At 52.0% G+C, this 17,512-nt stretch overlaps 1 protein-coding gene across 2 annotated transcripts in view; it reads right to left on the bottom strand.

Annotated features, from left to right (window-relative positions):
• The window catches only part of LOC147659629 (uncharacterized), a 72,182-nt gene that overhangs the window by 17,125 nt on the left and 37,545 nt on the right, over positions 1 to 17,512 (bottom strand). For both annotated transcript variants that reach the window (XM_086951586.1, XM_086951587.1), the window contains exon 2: positions 3,953 to 5,645. In XM_086951586.1, coding sequence (XP_086807712.1) covers positions 3,953 to 5,615 — 1,663 coding nt within the window. In that variant the 5' untranslated portion in view covers positions 5,616 to 5,645. The remainder of the gene's footprint in view (positions 1 to 3,952; positions 5,646 to 17,512) is intronic.

The following is a 17,512-nucleotide window of genomic DNA, read 5'->3' as shown; positions in this document are numbered from 1 at the left end:
CTGCAGAGCCCGCAGCACTTCAGTGGAGATGAGGGGCAGATGGTCCGCGGAGGAATTGAAACTCCATATAAATTGTCTAGAGCTTTTGGCAGGTTTGTTTGCGGTCAGCAAACTTTCTCCACAGAAGGAGAGTTGCTGTATTCTCCTGCGGATGGACATTTCTCAGCAGTGAGATACATCAATCGTCTAGTTGGCACGAGGTTCTTGTCTTTTAGTGGAAATGGCCATAGAATTTTGGCACTACTGCCTCCCTCATCACACCTCGGTGACAGCGGAGTACATTCTGGGCACCTGAAATGTGTTGGCGGATTGGAACTCACGTTTCCTTCGAGACTCCAGTGATTGGAAACTTCATCCCAGGGTATTCCAACAGCTAAACAACAAGTGGGGCCCTTGTTCGATAGATCTGTTTGCGTCCAGACTGAAGACGCAATTGCCTCAGTGTTATAGTTGGCGAAAAGATCCTCTGGCGATCAACTCAGATACATTTCTTCAATCGTGGATGACGGATATGCTGTATGCATTTCCTCCGTTTGTCAGTATCCAGAGAGTATTGGTGCAGATCTGTGGGCTGGAAGGTGAGGTGTTGTTGATATCTCCGTGTTGGAGAGCACTAGCTTGGTTCCCAGCAGCGCTGACCTGGTGTTGTACTCCTCCAAAAAGTCTGCTATATATGCAGAGATATTGACGAACCCTCTGGGTCAACCGTATTCATTAGTGGTTCAGGAACAATTGTCCATCATGGCATGGAATCTTTCAGGAGACGTTGGTAAATGCTGGGAGTTTCGCGGGAAGTAACGATTTTCCTGTCTCAATCTTGGGCGCCCTCTACGCATAAACAATATGAATTAGCTTGGCGTAAGTGGGTTGGTTGGTGTTCTGAACGACAGGGGATCCCGTGGGTTCCGAAATTCATATGAAAGTTAATTTCCTGTCGGAGATGGCGACTAAAGGTTTGGCCTATCAGACAGTTAATAATTTAAGGTCCGCCATCTCAGCCGGTCATCTTCATGTGGACGGTAGGACGGTGGCGTAGCATCCTTTGGTATGTAAGATAGTGAGAGGCATCAGATTGGGGAATCCTCCAAAACCGCAATATTCACAACTCTGGGATGTAGACGTAGTTCTGTGTTTTCTCGGGAATTGGCTCGCAAATGATGGTTTGTCGCATAAGCAACAGTCGGCGAAACTGACACTTTTGTTATGTTTAGTTTCATGCAGAGGAGTATTTGACGTGCGAGCACTGAACTTAGCAGGTAGGGTTTTCACTCCATCGGGGGTCTAATTTACAATCTCAAAAAACAAACTCTAAGTGTGCTTCTTATCCTGCGTTTCCTCTCCATAGTAAACTGTGTGTTGTACAATGTTTAAAATGCTATGAGAATTGTACTCGAGAGTTTAGAAATGAAGTTTCAGGACAGTTGTTGAATTCCTTATAGAGACCTTTTCGCCCAGTCACTGCAGCAACCTTAGCCGGGTGGGTCACTAGGTTATTAGGTCTGGCAGGTATTGACACTTTGGCTTTGGGAGCCCATTCGGTGAGAGGAGCTACAGCTTCTAAAGCTTTTGCTGAAAGTTCTCGATTAGAGGACATTATGACTGCGGCAGATTGGTCTTCCGATTCTACTTTTAAGACATTTTATCATTAGCCATTTGTTGATGTGGCATCTACAGTGGGGGAGTAACTTTGAACTAGCATAATCCGAAGCCTCCGTGGACTGCCATAGAATTAAAAGAATTCTAGCTGACGCGTCAAGAATTTTCAATTCTATTAAGGACACGGAGGCGAGGATTATCCCACCCTAGAAACATTGATATTCAATATGTGATATGGATTGTTCATAATGGAAATTGTGATTTCATGCATTGTTCTGTATAATGATGTTGGGTTTCTTCCCGCCTGTAATAATGTTTGAAGTATATCCAGTGAGTGGTATGTTACGGCTTTCTATGATCTCCTGAAAATATAAGAGAATATAAGCCGTAATATACCACTCACTGGATATACTTCAAACATTATTACGGGCGGTAAGAAACCCAACATCATTATACATAACATTGCGTGAAATTACAATTTTCAATATGAACATTTTGATGTTTTGTAAAGAAGGAGGAAGAAGATTAGTGTTCAGGACATTTATACCTTTGGGGGTTACATGATTGGTGCATAGCATGGCGTGGCGTGGCAGTCCTTTCGGGTTATGCTATTTAAAGTTTTATTGGCTGCTGTGTTTTTCAGTAAAGAAAGAGAACCATAATCCTCGCCTCCGATTCCTTAATAGAATTAAAAATTCTTGACGCGTCAGCTAGAAACATTTTTATCCCTGTGTTTCTTCTGAAAGGCTGATGAAGTTGATTACCTTTGATTTCTTTTGGAAACTTATTTCTTGCTTTGGGAGTCTGAATGGACTGAGTGAGTCCTTTGTGGTCTTTGGCTGTTTTACACCGGGCGACTGTGGCTACAATATCTCTCCTCTGCGCCTTTTTTGCTGTGGGGCCGCTGTGGCTACAATATCTCTTCACTGTGCCTTTTTGCTGTGGGGCCACTAGTGCATTAAACGGCCATGCATGCGCCGTCCCAACTCAGTGCCCCGATCACAAAGGTGGTAAATCAACTTTAATGGAAACCAGAACAGTTTCATTATTGTCATGCCCACACCACCAAGATATTTTTTATAAACGGGGCCAACTTTTTATTCTGCAGCAAAATTTTCTAAATATGTTCGGTGAAAATAGTAGAATTTGATAAAAAGGCCCCAAGATACATGTACAAAATATTAAAATCTGGCGCAGTGCCCATGAGCGGTGTGAAATAACGTGCCCACACTTTGCCTAAAGGTGGTAAAATAAATGACTTTATATTTTCTGGTGAATAAAAACAGCATGTACTCTGGAAAGACCCCTCCAAATTAGACCACACATGCTCTTCATTTTCATTCTTTCTCACATAGACTGCACACTGGTGCCAGCCTTACCCATGAGCATACATCACGAATGGGAACTCCACCACTGCCACCTCCCACGCCCAGTCTCCAGCCGCCATGAAAGAGCCAGTGAACCTGTCGACAGGAGAGGTGGGAACAGATCTTAACTCCAGTCCCCATCACATACCAGAGGGCTACAGGCGTTAAACGCTCAGTGCTGACAAATACCGTGATCTGCAGGTCACGAGTAAGGCCAACTCATGCTTTCATCCTTTCAAGGGTGGCAAACTGAGTGCCATTAATTTAAGTTTTAGAAACACACCTTATTTATAGCACTTAGAACCAGTAGAAGTACTGTACAAAGTGCCACATAAAGATGTTATTATAATGAACAGATTTTCAGGATACCTCAACGACCGCCTCAACTTCTACACTCCCACCCGCCAGCTTCGATCGACCAGCCGTGCCCTCGCCGCCGTCCCCGTATCCGAAGAGCCACAACAGGAGGAAGATCCTTCTCCTACCTGGCCGCCAAGACGTGGAACTCCCTCCCCACCCACCTCCGCCTGACCCAAGGCCACCTCGCCTTCAGGAAGCAACTCAAGACCTGGCTGTTCGAGCAGTAGCAGGCCCCCCCTCCACAAGCGCCTTGAGACCCTCCGGGTGAGTAGCGCGCTATACAAATGCTTTGATTGATTGATTGATTGATATTCAACTCTCCTCAAACCTAGAACAGAGACATTTTCTGGTTTCAGACCTTCTTGTACAGTGCACAATGCCCGAAACCACTCCACAACCACAGCCCCTTCTTAGTTTCCAGGGCCCTTGCACTGGACATAATGTCCCACACACCACATCACACAGGCTCCGTCTTGTACGCAGAGGTTCTTGTAGGGTGCCATTGCCCGTCCCAGCACCCGCAGCCCATGCCTTACACCTACAGATCTTGAAATGTGCACATTAACCAACAAACCACCACCACACAGCCATGTACCCTTCTGCGTAAACACAGACTGTGAAACAAATACCTGGCATGGCTGGTAGTAGAACCGATTCCAGACTTCTCCTCGCCAATGCGCCTGTGAGAGCCGTCCCACCTGCACGGAGAGTGTCCCGTCCGAGGCATGATGTGGGCGCGGATGTACTGTGGGCATCAGTACATGGTGACACTACCTTGTAATCCACGTCTGCCTCATGTACATCAGGACGCACCGGCTGCGTGCGCTGGTTCCACTCTGAGCCACGCCCACCAACGGGCAATGGGTCTGGCTTTAGGTGTTCACCTGGTTCCTTCCCATCGGGAAGCACTAGATGCAAGCTGTGGTGCTGCTGTGGTTCATGCCCTGGTTCCTTGCATGGGCCCCGCTGTAGTCCCTGTCCAGATGGAAGCACTTGTTGCAAGCTGTGGTGCTGCTGTGGTTCATGCCCTGGTTCCTTGCATGGGTCCCGCTGCAGTCCCTGTCCAGCTGGAAGCACTCGTTGGAAGCTGTGATGCTGCTGTGGTTCATGCCCTGGTTCCTTGCATGGGCCCCGCTGTAGTCCCTGTCCAGATGGAAGCACTAGATGCAAGCTGTGGTGCTGCTGTGGTTCATGCCCTGGTTCCTTGCATGGGTCCCGCTGCAGTCCATGTCCATCTGGAAGCACTCGTTGCAAGCTGTGGTGCTGCTGTGGTTCATGCCCTGGTTCCATGCATGGGTCCCGCTGTAGTCCCTGTCCAGATGGAAGCACTCGTTGGAAGCTGAGGTGCTGCTGTGGTTCATGCCCTGGTTCCTTGCATGGGTCCCGCTGCAGTCCCTGTCCAGCTGGAAGAACTAGATGCATGTCGAGGTCTTGCCCCCCCAGCAGTCCTGGTTGTAGGTACAGTTCCTTCTGCTGGTCCAGCCGAGTCTGAAGCATGGGCCCTGTATGTTGGTCCTTCTGCGAGTCATGCACCCCTGGAGATGGTGGTTTCATGAAATGGCTGTCTTGTGGGTCCCAACTATCAACAGACAATGGCTCTTCCTTCAAGGGTTCATCTAACTCCGGCTCACTTGATGGTAAGCCGGGGACCCGCATTGGGTCATGACTATCAGGAAAGACTTGTAGACTTGGGCTAGGCACCCCTGGGCTCGCTGGACGAGCAGTTGGAAGGGACCTGGGGAAGCTACAATCTCTGACGCCTGCTGGACTCACTGCCTCCAAAGACACTGCACCGCCTTCTAGGAAATCTCGACCCTTTTCTACCCAGATCTTTTCCATAAGATGTGCAACTCGAGAAGGGACCTCTCCCACTGAATTGTGCAAGTTATCGAGTTTGGCTTCCAGCCGCTCTAGCATGGCCAACACTACCAGAGTGGGAGGGTGCCCCACATGGGACTCTGGATTAGGACCACTGTCCGCATTGGAGGTCATGTTAGGGGGGGTGCGAGTCCTGCTTACAGTTGTGCTGTAGTTGTTCACATCCTTCTCCAAAGCATTTATGAGGATGCTTTCTTGAGTGTCTGGCATTGGTAGCTTTCCAAACTCTTCCTGGGCGGTCCATTCACAGATCTGGGAACCCAGGTTGTTGGCACCTCCAGGCCTGTGGAGATCTTCAGGTCGTGGTCTTGCAGCAGAGAAGTTATGACTTGGAAAGGCTGCAAGTGTTGCTCTTAGACCTTCAGGTGAATTTGGGACTTTTCCATCCCTTTCTGAAGCCTGCGCTCTCCACATTCTGAATGTTGATGTTCTGCGATCCAGTGTCTGCAAGGGGGTTGAAAAAAGAGCAGAAACATTTTAAAACGAGAAAATCAAGGCAAAATGTTCAAAGTAACAAGAGAACGGCCAACCTATATAAAAACTCCCTTGGTTTTGTGATGCAACTCACTCCTTATACAATCTCCTCAATAGTTTGAACTGAAAACTGAGCCTTATGCTCACAATGTGTGCAACTCCCCTGCCCCTGCCGTTCCTCTGGGGCGGTTAGAACAACCCAAATACACTTTACCAACTGTAGGTTGCACCACCTAACATAAGAAGTCCATAAAGAAGTAAATATACGAATGTCCGCCCAATGTTGAGAAAAATAAGAGTTCTTTATTCTTCTTTACAATATTGACAATTGTACACCAAACAGCCAACACGTTTCATTCTATACGAAGAACTTCATCAGGGCTGTAAAACAATATTTAAAAACACATATGTAGGGCGTGGCCAAGATGGCGGCTTGAACGGACGGCGATTTCTGTGGCTCCCCGTCCCGATCCCCATTGCCGCCCTTTATATTGCGGTTTAATCCACCCCCCAGCACCACACAATCTGTCAGCCTTGCGGGGGGAACCCTACAACTGCTCCGCTGAGCCCAGGTCCTGACCAGCGCGATCTCCGGGCTTCCTCCAAGCGGTGGGACACTCGCTGACGAGGGCAATCGTAATGGCGGCTGACTCCGCCGAGTAACAGCGGCCGGCCGGGCTCCCTGCTGCCGACCGAGCCCACCCACGGCACATCGCCGGCCGTGCTCCCGGCCCACCTGCTTGAGGCCGGGGACCCGCGACAGCGGCGAAAGAGAGAGCACCCGCCGACGCGTCACCCCCGGCGGTGGGAGGCAGAGCCCGCCGGGAGGAGCAGCACTCGAGGCCCCGGCTCCGGGCCTCTGCGGGAACCGCGGCGGAAGACCTTCACCGAGCCGGCACTACGCGGGACCCCTGGCGGCTCCTGGGAGACCCGAGGAGGCAACCGGCTCAAGCCCACACGGAGGTGAGGAGGACAGCTCAGGCTCGTGGGAGCGGAAAGTCAAAAGTCAAAGTCAAAGTCAAAGAATTTATATAGCGCACTACATACCCATAGGGTCTCAAGGCGCTTAGGGAGGGGAGGAGGATTACTTGTCAAATATCCACGTTTTGAGTTGCTTTCTGAATGCTAGGTGGTTCTGGGTGAGGCGAAGGTAAGTGGGGAGTGAGTTCCATGTTTTAGCCGCCAGGTGTGAGAAGGATCTGCCTCCCATGGTGGTCTTGTTGATGCGAGGTACAGTGGCGAAGGCTTGGCTGGAAGAACGTAGTTGGCGGGAGGGGGTGTAGAAGGACAGTCGTGAGTTGAGGCATTCTGGCCCGATGTCGTAGAGTGATTTGTGTGCGTGGGTTAGCAGTCGGAAAGTGATCCTCTTATTGACGGGTAGCCAGTGGAGGTCTTTCAGGTGGCCAGAGATGTGTTCGTTGCGCGGGATGTCTAATATGATCCTGGCTGAGGCGTTTTGGATTCGTTGGAGTTTCTTCTGGAGTTTAGCGGTAGTACCTGCGTAGAGGGTGTTTCCGTAGTCCAGTCGGCTCGTGACCAGAGCGACTGTTTTTCTGGTTTCGGTGGGGATCCAGCGAAATGTTTTTTTGAGCATGCGGAGAATGTTGAAGCAGGATGAGGATACGGCGTTGACTTGTCTGTTCATTGAGAGTGAAGAATCCAGGATAACGCCTAGGTTCCGTGCGTGGTCTGTCGGGATGGGTGCTTTTTCAAGGGCTTCCGGCCACCAAGAGTCGTCCCATGCAGAGGGGGATGTACCTAAGATGATGACTTCTGTTTTATCTGAGTTCAGTTTCAGACGGCTGTGTTTCATCCATTCGGCAACTTCTTTCATTCCTTCGTGTAGGTTAGTTTTGGCGGTGCTGGGGTCATTGGTGAGAGAAAGGATCAGTTGAGTGTCATCCGCGTAGGAGATGATGTTGAGGTTGTGTTGGCGGGCGATGGCCGCGAGGGGGCTCATGTATACATTGAAGAGGGTGGGACTGAGTGAGGATCCTTGTGGTACGCCACAGATGACTTCAGTGGCCTCTGACTTGAATGGTGGAAGGCGGACTCTCTGGGTTCTTCCGGTGAGGAACGAGGTGATCCATTCAAGTGCTTTTCCTTGTATTCCGATGTTTCTGAGGCGTTGTAAAAGGGTGCTGTGGCAGACTGTGTCGAAGGCTGCAGAGAGGTCGAGGAGGATGAGGGCGACTGTGTCTCCATTGTCCAGTAGAGTTCGAATGTCGTCTGTTGCTGCGATGAGGGCGGTCTCAGTGCTGTGTTTTGCTCGGAAGCCAGATTGTGAGGAGTCGAGGGATTTGTTGGCTTCGAGGAAAGTGGCGAGCTGGTTGTTGACAGCTTTTTCGATGACTTTGGCCGGGAATGGAAGGAGCGAAATGGGGCGGTAATTTTTGAGTTCGGTGGGGTCCGCTGTGGGTTTTTTCAGAAGGGCGGTGAGTTCAGCGTGTTTCCAGCTTTCCGGGAAGGTGGCGGAGTTGAAGGAGCAGTTGATGACATCTCGGAGGTACGGTGCTATGATGGAGTCTGCTTTGTTGAAGATGTGGTGAGGACATGGGTCTGTGGGAGATCCTGAGTGGATGGAGTTCATCAGGCGAATGGTGTCTTCAGTGGAGATTGTGTTCCAGTCGTTGAGGGTGTTCAGGGGGGGAGAATGTTCAGCATATGGTTGGGTGGGTTGGTCACCGGGTTGGTTGTCGAAGCTGTTGTGGATGTCTGCAATTTTGTTGTGGAAGAATGAGGCTAGGGAGTCGCAGAGGGCTTGAGAGGGGGTGATGTCATTGGAGTTGGCCGAGGGATTGGTAAATTCCTTGACGATGTTGAAAAGTTCCTTGCTGTTGTGGGCGTTGTTGTCAAGTCGATCCTTGAAAGCTGTTTTCTTGGCCTTTCGAATTAGTTGGTGGTGTGTGCGGGTGGCGTTTTTGAAGGCGTCCTTGGTGCTAGTGGTTGGGTCTTTTTTCCAGGCCTTTTCAAGGGAGCGGCAGAGTTTCTTGGACTTCTTAAGATCATCGTTGAACCATGAGGCCTTCTTGCTGCCAGGTTTGCTTTGACGTTTTTTCAGTGGTGCTAAGGTGTCGGCGGTGTTGGATAACCATAGGGTGAAGTTGGCGGCGGCTTGGTCTGGGTTAGAAGAGTGGGCTGGGGTGTTTAGAAGGAGCGATGAGGAGATCTGGTCGATGGTGATTTTGTTCCAGTTTCTTTGTAGAGTTGGCTGGAGGTGGTTGATGGGTTTTGGCTTGTTGTAGGTGAAGTGAACGCAGCTGTGGTCAGTCCAGAGGAGATCCGTAGTGTGGCTGAAGGAGACATGATTGCTGGAGGTGAAGATGGGGTCGAGTGTGTGACCTGCGATGTGGGTGGGGGAAGAGACCAGTTGTTTCAGTCCGAGGTTGGCGAGGTTGTCCAAGAGGGTGGTGGTGTTGCGGTCGTTGAACTTTTCAAGGTGAAAGTTGAGGTCTCCCAGAAGGATGTAATCTTTGGAGGGGAGCGCGTGTGGAGTGATGAAGTCCGTGATGTCTTCACTGAATTTTGCGCGGGGTCCTGGTGGTCTGTAGAGGAGGGTGCCTCTGAGTGTGGTCTTGGGATCGATGTGGATCTGGAAGTGAAGGTGTTCGGAGTTGGCGAGGTTGGCGTCAGAGCTGGTTGAGATGCGGATTGATTTTTTATGGACGATAGCGATTCCTCCTCCTGTGTGGCCGGTACGGTCCTTGCGTGTGATCTTATAGTCTTCAGGGATGGCGATGGTGATGTCTGGGGCGGAGGAGGCGTTCATCCATGTTTCTGTTAGGAAGGCGACGTCTGGAGAGATGGTGTCTAGTAGGTTCCATAGGTCAATGGCGTGCCTGTGGACCGAACGGGTGTTGAGCAGGATGCATTGTAGGTGGTTGGGGTCGGGAATCTGAGGTGTGATCGTAGCGGAGTTGTCGACGGTGCCGATGAATTTGCAGGAGTAGCAGGAGAAAGGTCCATGGGTGTGTCCAGGAGCGGCTTGGACGCAGTCGGGGACTCGACCGGGGTTGAGGGCTAGGAGGGAGGAGGCATCGTAGGTAATGCGGGCGGGCTGGGCAGCGCGAGGGGCAGGGGGTCTGGCGCTGGGCGCGGTCCAGGCGCGGACGGGCGTAGACGGGCTTACCTTTGGCGCACCTTCGGCGCGGGTTGGGCGCGGACGCTGCGCGTGAACGCTGCACGTTAGGGCATTGGTCATAAATGGATGGTGGAGGGGGCGGAGCGTGGGAGGGGCAGCAGCTGGGAGGAGGCGGTGGCGGGAGGAGGGGCGGACCAGGGGATAAACAAATGCACAAAATGGAGGGTCAAAGGCGAGCACAGCCAGGGCCAGCAAATGCACAGCGTAATGAAAGCCTTACACGCACGAGACAGCTGAGAAGTCAGAGTTACTGCCTCAGCGACGTCGCGCTGCTAATGAAATAAATAAGGCGACAGTGCGGCACAATAAAATAATTAAATCAGCAGAGCAGCGCTATTCAGGAGGTACAAATTAAATCGGCAGTACAGCGCTATGGAGCGATAGTGCAGCGCTAGCAAATAAATGGATGCAGGGCAATGCAGCGTTGGGAGCTGAGAATTGGTAAAGCAGAACGATACCAGCGTGAGGGTCAGCTGGAGCGTGGAGGAGCAACCGGGCTGAATGAGGGTCCAGGGCACGATCGAGCCCCCGGCGAAGGGCCCAGCTAGGCCCACAGACCGCAAAGCGAAGGCGGCGAGGAACGCGCGCCTGAAGACAGGGCCACTGAGAGGCGAGGCAGGGAGCTGAGAGTGGAGGGGTCCTCACAAACCTCCGCCAGGCGACCAAAAAGGTGGAACTAGGGGGCCTTGCGTGCCATAGCGAGGGACCTGCCCATGACGCAGTGACCGTTTGCCTCGGGGAACGCAAACAGCCCCTCACAGACTCCTCGTGGTAGGGCCCTGGGGCTATAACCACAATAGAACCTTGCCTGACTACCAACACCCTCTGGCCTGGGAAGCCAGATCTTCGTACCGGCCGCTTCACGCCGGGACCACCCATCACCGGCCACTGAGATCAGGAGGACGGAGACCTTGCCCTTGGTCGGCGCTGCCACCTACCGCGATATCGGGGACAACTGCGTTGGGGGACACACACACGCACAATTCTGCCCTAGGGGCCCCGACGGGCAGGGCCACCGGTCTGACAGAAGCGCAGCGGACAGTATGGCGGGTCTCAGGAAGAAAGGTAAACGCACGCTTCCAGAGATGCTTGCAAAAGGCAACGCCAAACACGACAAAGGGCCACCCTCCCCCGAGGTCCCCAAGTCACGACGGATGCCCGCTGACGATAATGTGCCAATCACTAAATCTTTCATGGAGTCCTTGTTTAACTCCCTTAGAGACGACTTCAAAGCCCTGAAGCAAGCGGTGGCCGGAGAGGTTAGGGAGCTTAGGAGAGATGTGGAGGGCCTGGGAGAGCGCGTGGCCGCCATTGAGGAAGCCAATCAAACGAGAAGCGAAGAGGTCGAGCAACTCCAGCAGGAGGTCCTACGGCTCAAAGATCAACAGGTGGACCTCCAGGCCCACGCGGAGGACGTAGAAAATCGGTCCTGCCGTAATAACATACGTGTCCGGGGGGCCCCTCAAAAAGCAGAAGGGACGGACGTCACTGGCTATTTACAAGATCTTTTCCGTGAGATACTGGGAGAACCCTCCGACTTTGTCATTAGGATAGACAGGGCACACAGAGTGGGGCTCCCCAGGCGCTCATTTGCCCCGCCACCGGATATTTTAGCGTTCCTCCCTGATTTCCCGCTCAAAGAAAGGATTCTCCGAGAAGCTCGACGGAACCAACCCCTTCAGTACCGCGGCCACCCCATCGCCCTGTATCAGGACCTTTCTGCTATCACTCTCCAGAAGAGGAAGACATTCAGGGTGGCTACGGACTTTCTGCGTCAACAAGAGGACCCCTACTCCTGGGGACACCCGTTCCGTCTGATCTTCAAATGGAATGGGGCCCTACAACAGCTGCGTTCCCTCAAGGACACCTGCACACTACTGGACATTGAAATGGTAGACAACGCATCTCCAGTGGGGCCCTCCCAGGGGTCCTCCCGGGGAGGCTGGCAAACGGTAGGTCGAAGACGATCCTCGGACCTACGCTCCAAGCTTGAAGCCCACGTCATCTCACAGGAGAGAGCTACGGCCATTCTAGAAGTGGCCAAAGAGACATCGTCCTCTGATTGACTTCTCTGACTGGGGGGGGGTTGGAGGGGCGGGGGGGCTGTGTATCACAGCATTGTTGCATACTAAGAGGAGGGGACGGGCGGGGGGCCACGAAGGCCGCCATTGGACATCACCCCAATAGGTATTGTTACCACAGACCTGTGTTGGACTGACAGGACTGGGACATTGTATCCACAAAGTTGGGAAGTTGGGATCCGGGTGAAGGGAAGCGGGGGACTGGTCATTGGGACTGGGGGTTTGTTGGGGTTGGGGATGGAGGGAGGGCCGGGAGTTTTTTGGGGGGGTGGGCGGGGAGGGGTGGAAGGGGAGGGAGGGAAGCCGGTGCGTCACAGGGAATTCCACATTCTGGGCTTGTCGCCCTTTACCCTCGTTTCAGAGCGCAGCGCTGTCATCCTCATACAACACCTCTCCTTTACCTGATTTGTAATGGCTAATTCTGCCTTGAAAGTGTTGACCCTAAACGTGAAGGGCTTGAACAATCCCATCAAGCGGAGGGCAGTGATCTCAGATCTAGGAAACTCAGGGGCGGGGATTTGTCTACTTCAGGAGACCCATTTGCTTACGAAAGATTGGAATAGGATGCGCTCCCGCGCTTTTCCACAGCAGTTTTTCTCCTCACTCCCATCGAAGAAGGCGGGTCGGCCATTCTGATTTCTAGGCACTTCAGAGGGCGGATAGAGGATAAAGTGGGGGAAATTAAGGGCAGACTCCTGGCCTACACCTTTCACATTGGCGATCAACACCTCACCATTGGTTCCTTTTACGCCCCTAACACAGGTCAATAGCCCTTTATGAAGGGTGCCATTTCAGAGGCGCTTCAGTCACCCGACCCCCTCTTGCTCCTTGGGGGGGATCCCAACCTAGTGTTGGACACTCATATGGATAGGTCCGGGCACAGATATGGGGACACGGGCGCCCTTTCCTGTGCAGGTAAGGCTTGGTTACAGGAGCGGGGCTGGGTGGATTTGTGGAGGACTAAGCACCCTACTGCGTCCCAATTCACTTTCTACTCCCATGTGCACGGCACTTACGCCAGGCTCGACTACTTCCTAGGATCCTCCGACCTGGCCACTTCCCTCGCTGACGTCAGCATTGTCCCTGCCGCCCTCTCCAATCATGATGCCGTTGAGATATTGCTCGAGCTTCCTAGCCCTAGTCGCCCCCCGGGGCGTGGAGACTACGCGAGACTCTGTTACAACGCCCAGAGGTAACTAAACAAATCCGTTCATGTATCACTGATTACTTAACCATTAACGACACACCGGAGACGCCAATCACGGCTCTGTGGGGAGAGCTGAAATCGGTGGTCCGTAGTGACCTCATTGCCATAGCGGCAGCAGAGGCTAAGGCTTGTAAAGCGAAGCGAGAGGACCTCTCTGCCCAGGTCTCTGAACTCGAGAGAGTTCACAGTCGGACCGGGGCTCCACGGGTGTGGAAACAATTGAAGGCTGCCAGGGCCCAATTAGCCAGCCTAGATACCGACAGGGTTGAATTCGCGGCTCTCCGACTGCGCCACTTGTACTACATCGGGGGGAATAAAACGAGCCGACTTCTGGCCAGCGCGCTGAAAGCCAAGTCACAACACTCGAAGATTTCCGGCCTTCGAGACGACAATGGTGTGGCGGTTGAGGGGGAGACAAAGATCGCGGAAACATTCAGAGACTTTTATGCCTCACTATACCACACTGATAACGCCCTGAGCGGGGCTATTGACAGCTATTTGGAGACAGCGGAGATTACCGCACTCTCCCCGGGAACGGTGGATACCCTGGAGGCCCCCCATCTGCCTGGAGGAGGTGCTGGCAGCTATCTCTCGCCTCCGCCCTCTTAAATCTCCGGGGCCTGACGGCTTTTCGGGCGGTTTTTATAAGATCTTCAGCTCACTACTTGCTCCTATCCTGACCCGGCTCTTCAATTCCTTCACCGGCCCGGGTTCCATATCCCCCGGTATGCTGACGGCCGAAATTGTGGTGTTGCCTAAGCCCGGCAAAGATCCCACACACTGCTCGGCATTTTGCCCCATTTCTCTTCTCAATTTAGACCTGAAGCTTTTCACTGGAATATTGGCCACGCGCCTCTGGCCGTGTCTGCCCGGGATTCTGGAACCCGACCAATCAGGCTTTGTCCCGAGCCGCCAATGTAGCGATAACACCAAACGGATCCTACATTTGGTCGACAAGGCCCAGTTCCAGCAATCGGACTCAGCTCTTGTCGCCATCGACGCAGAAAAAGCGTTTGACCGCATCGATTGGAACTTTTTACAGCGGGTACTAGCCCGCATTCGGCTTGGGGATCCCTTCCAATCCTGGATTGCGAGTTGTTACCATCGTCCCTCCGCACAGGTCCGCTTGGGCGGCTACCGTTCTAGCCCCTTCGAAATACAAAGAGGCACAAGGCAAGGGTGCCCACTCTCACCCCTTTTATTTGCCCTTTACGTCGAGCTGCTGGCGCAAAAAATTTGCGATAACCCCAATATTCACGGCATCACTTTTGGCGGGGAGCCACACACGATCGGCCTATACGCCGACGATATTATTGCCGCCCTCGATAACCCGGAACACTATCCCTGCTTTTTTGGAGGAGATTGACACCTTTGGCGCCATATCTGGCTTTAAAATTAACAGGGGGAAGTCGCTGATCTTGCCCCTGGGCAGGAACGCCCGAGCTCTAGGCGATGCGCCATCATATGGCGGAGGTCTGCAGACGACAACACAACTCCCTTATTTGGGCATCGTGCTCACCTCCACCACGGAATCAATGGTTTCCCTCAATTACGATACCCTCTCCTCCGGAATTCGAGCTGACCTCGTGCGGTGGTCTAAACAACCGCTCTCTTTGCTGCGCCGTGTCGCAGCAGTGAAAATGTCGGCACTGCCCAGGATTTTGTATATCTTCCAGACCATTCCGGTAACTCCTCCAGCTGGGGCTATCGCACATCTCCAGACTGCCTTTCACCATTTTATCTGGGGGGGGAAAGCGCCCGCGCCTACACAAACAACTGGCATATCGCGGTGTCGATGAGGGCGGCCTTGGGATCCCCAATCTCCAGCAGTACTTCCAAGCTTCCCAACTCTGTTATCTGGTGGAGTGGTATAGGCCGGAATCTGAAAAGAGATGGCTATTTCAAGACAGGGCGATGGCCCAGACTTCCCTTTGGAAAATCCCGTTCCTCCGCCGCCAAGACCGACCGAAATACCTCCAGAAATCTCCTATCACTCGCACTATCTTACGCATGTGGGACGTGGTTGCAAGTAAGAGAAAATTGGCAACTTTTCCCTCCCCGCTCACCCCCCTCCTGGACAACCCCCGAATTCCCACCGGGCACCGACCCTGCACCTTTTTTCAATGGCGAGGCACGAGCTGCAGGTCGGCGGGCCATCTCTTCGACCCACAGGGTTTTCTCCCTCTCTCCGAACTGTCAAAGGGTTATGATGTTGTCTCTCCCCACTTGTTTCAGTACTTTCAAATCAGGCACTGGCTCACGCACCCGGATTATGCTCCCCTGGTGAGCAGGCATATGACAAATTTTGAGTGGTGGCTGGTGACAAGAGAAACGGACAAACCTCTTATATCGGACCTCTACGAGATGCTCACACCCCCAACCGCCTTGGGTCGAGTGGCAGGACAGCGATGCTGGGAGACGGAATTGGGGAGGACATAGTTGGCCCAGGAATGGAGCTCCATATACTTTAGGGCCTCTCACACTACAAGTAACACAGCGGGCAGAGAAGCGGCGGTGAAGCTAGCCCTTTACTGGCACCTTACTCCTGTTAGGCTCAACAAGGGGAACCCGGCTCGTAGTGCGCTCTGCTGGAGAGGCTGCGGGGAACAGGGCACCATGACTCATCTCCTCTGGGACTGTCGGGAGGTCAAAAACTACTGGACTGCAGTCTTAAATGATATAGATAAGACTTTTGATACCGAGATCCCACACTTCTCTGCCTATGCTATCTTAGGCCTTCCCAATGCGCTCACCTTCCCCTTGAAATCAATCCGAGGGCGCCAGATGGGAATTGCGATGCAGGCAACACAACACATTCTGTCACTCTGGGGATCCTCCACCAAGCCCACCCACACAGGATGGCTGCATAAACTCTAGTTTACGCTAGGCATGGAGCGCGTTCAAGCTACACTCACACAGTCCGCAGACACGTTTCGGAAAGTGTGGCTGCCATTGCTGTCCCTCCTCTCCACCGAATTCAACGAGATCACGTGTCCCAGGTATCTCCGCTTACTGCGCCTCACAGAAATCCCTGAAGAACCTCCATGACCTCCTGATGGGACAAACTATACCCCTTACGGGTGGCTTAACGTTTGTTTCTCAATTTTGGCACTCCGGCTGGGGCGGGGGGGAGGGGGGGCAGTTTGAGGGTCTTGTTTTCAAAGTTGTGCGTCTCTGCTATACTTGGCATATATGAGTTTTGCATGTACCTTGCTTGCAACTCGATTTGTGGAGAAGCCTTATATGTCTGTACCCGGTGCTTCCTTTACATGATGCCTTTCTACTGCGATGCATTGTCTGTCATTGTTTTTGAGACCAATAAAACAAATTTAAAATTAAAAACACATATGTAATACAATATAATGAAATGCATATTTTTATACATATAATTCATTGTATACAAACAATTAATAGCATAGCCTAAAAAACAGGAGAGCCTGACTTATCTCCAAGAGATTGACAATACTCTCATTCTTAACCCAAAAACCTCACAGATGATTATATTTGTTAGTTAACATCATTCACTTTTATTGCCTTCGTGTCTTTTACCAATAACCTAATTCCTACTTGTTGACGTTTCTCACAAGTGTTCCTTGTTAAGACCTTTAAAAAGTATGCATTATTGCCCATTGGTTGGTCATAATTTCTCTCCAGAGTGAAAAGAATTGTACATTAAATCTGCATTTTTTTTTAGAAGAAGAGTCAGCATCAGAGCATTTTAGAAAGCATTCCCCAGTATCTGAACTCAGGTATACCGAGTAATCAAACTCAATTTCATGAAATATGACCCTCACATTAGACAGCCAAACCCATTGTTCATAATGACAGAATTGCACAGGTAGGGGGGGAATCAAAACAGGTAACTGGAAGAACTTGTGATGCAGGCATCATTAGCATGGCTACTCGTCTAGGTTTAGAGGGGCTTGTGGTGGCACTGTGAACTAGCTGGCCGAAAGGTCAACACATCCTGAGGGGGTGCTTGGAATCAGTCTGGCACCATCCCAACAGTTAAGCCATCCTCAAACGTGCAGTTCCTACCGTGGAGTGGAAACTATATGGCAAAGTCATGGTTGGAGTAAGGTGAGAGTAAGCATGGGCGGAAAATCCGTTTCGCTCGCGGATTTTGCGGATTTTCGGGAAATTCGCAATCCGCGAGATTCGCGAATCTCCCGCAAAATCCGCAAATCCGCGAGCAGCGGATTTTGCTCGCACTGCTCGCACTGTTCGCGTGAGTTCGCGTGAGTTCGCGCCCCGCGAATAAGTGCAAAATTGCAGAAATACGATTTTAGCAAACTGAAAGTAACTACTTACCAGGTTCAAAAGTTCAGGCTCATCATTAGTAGCCATTTCCTGTAGTGCTTGCTGAGGGGCCCCTCCAGAGTTGCCGCAGCAAAAGCTGTCTGCAACA

Source organism: Lissotriton vulgaris, unplaced genomic scaffold (genome assembly GCF_964263255.1).
Source record: "Lissotriton vulgaris unplaced genomic scaffold, aLisVul1.2 SCAFFOLD_557, whole genome shotgun sequence".
Lineage (NCBI taxonomy): Eukaryota > Metazoa > Chordata > Amphibia > Caudata > Salamandridae > Lissotriton > Lissotriton vulgaris.
This window is presented reverse-complemented; position numbering and strand designations above follow the sequence as displayed.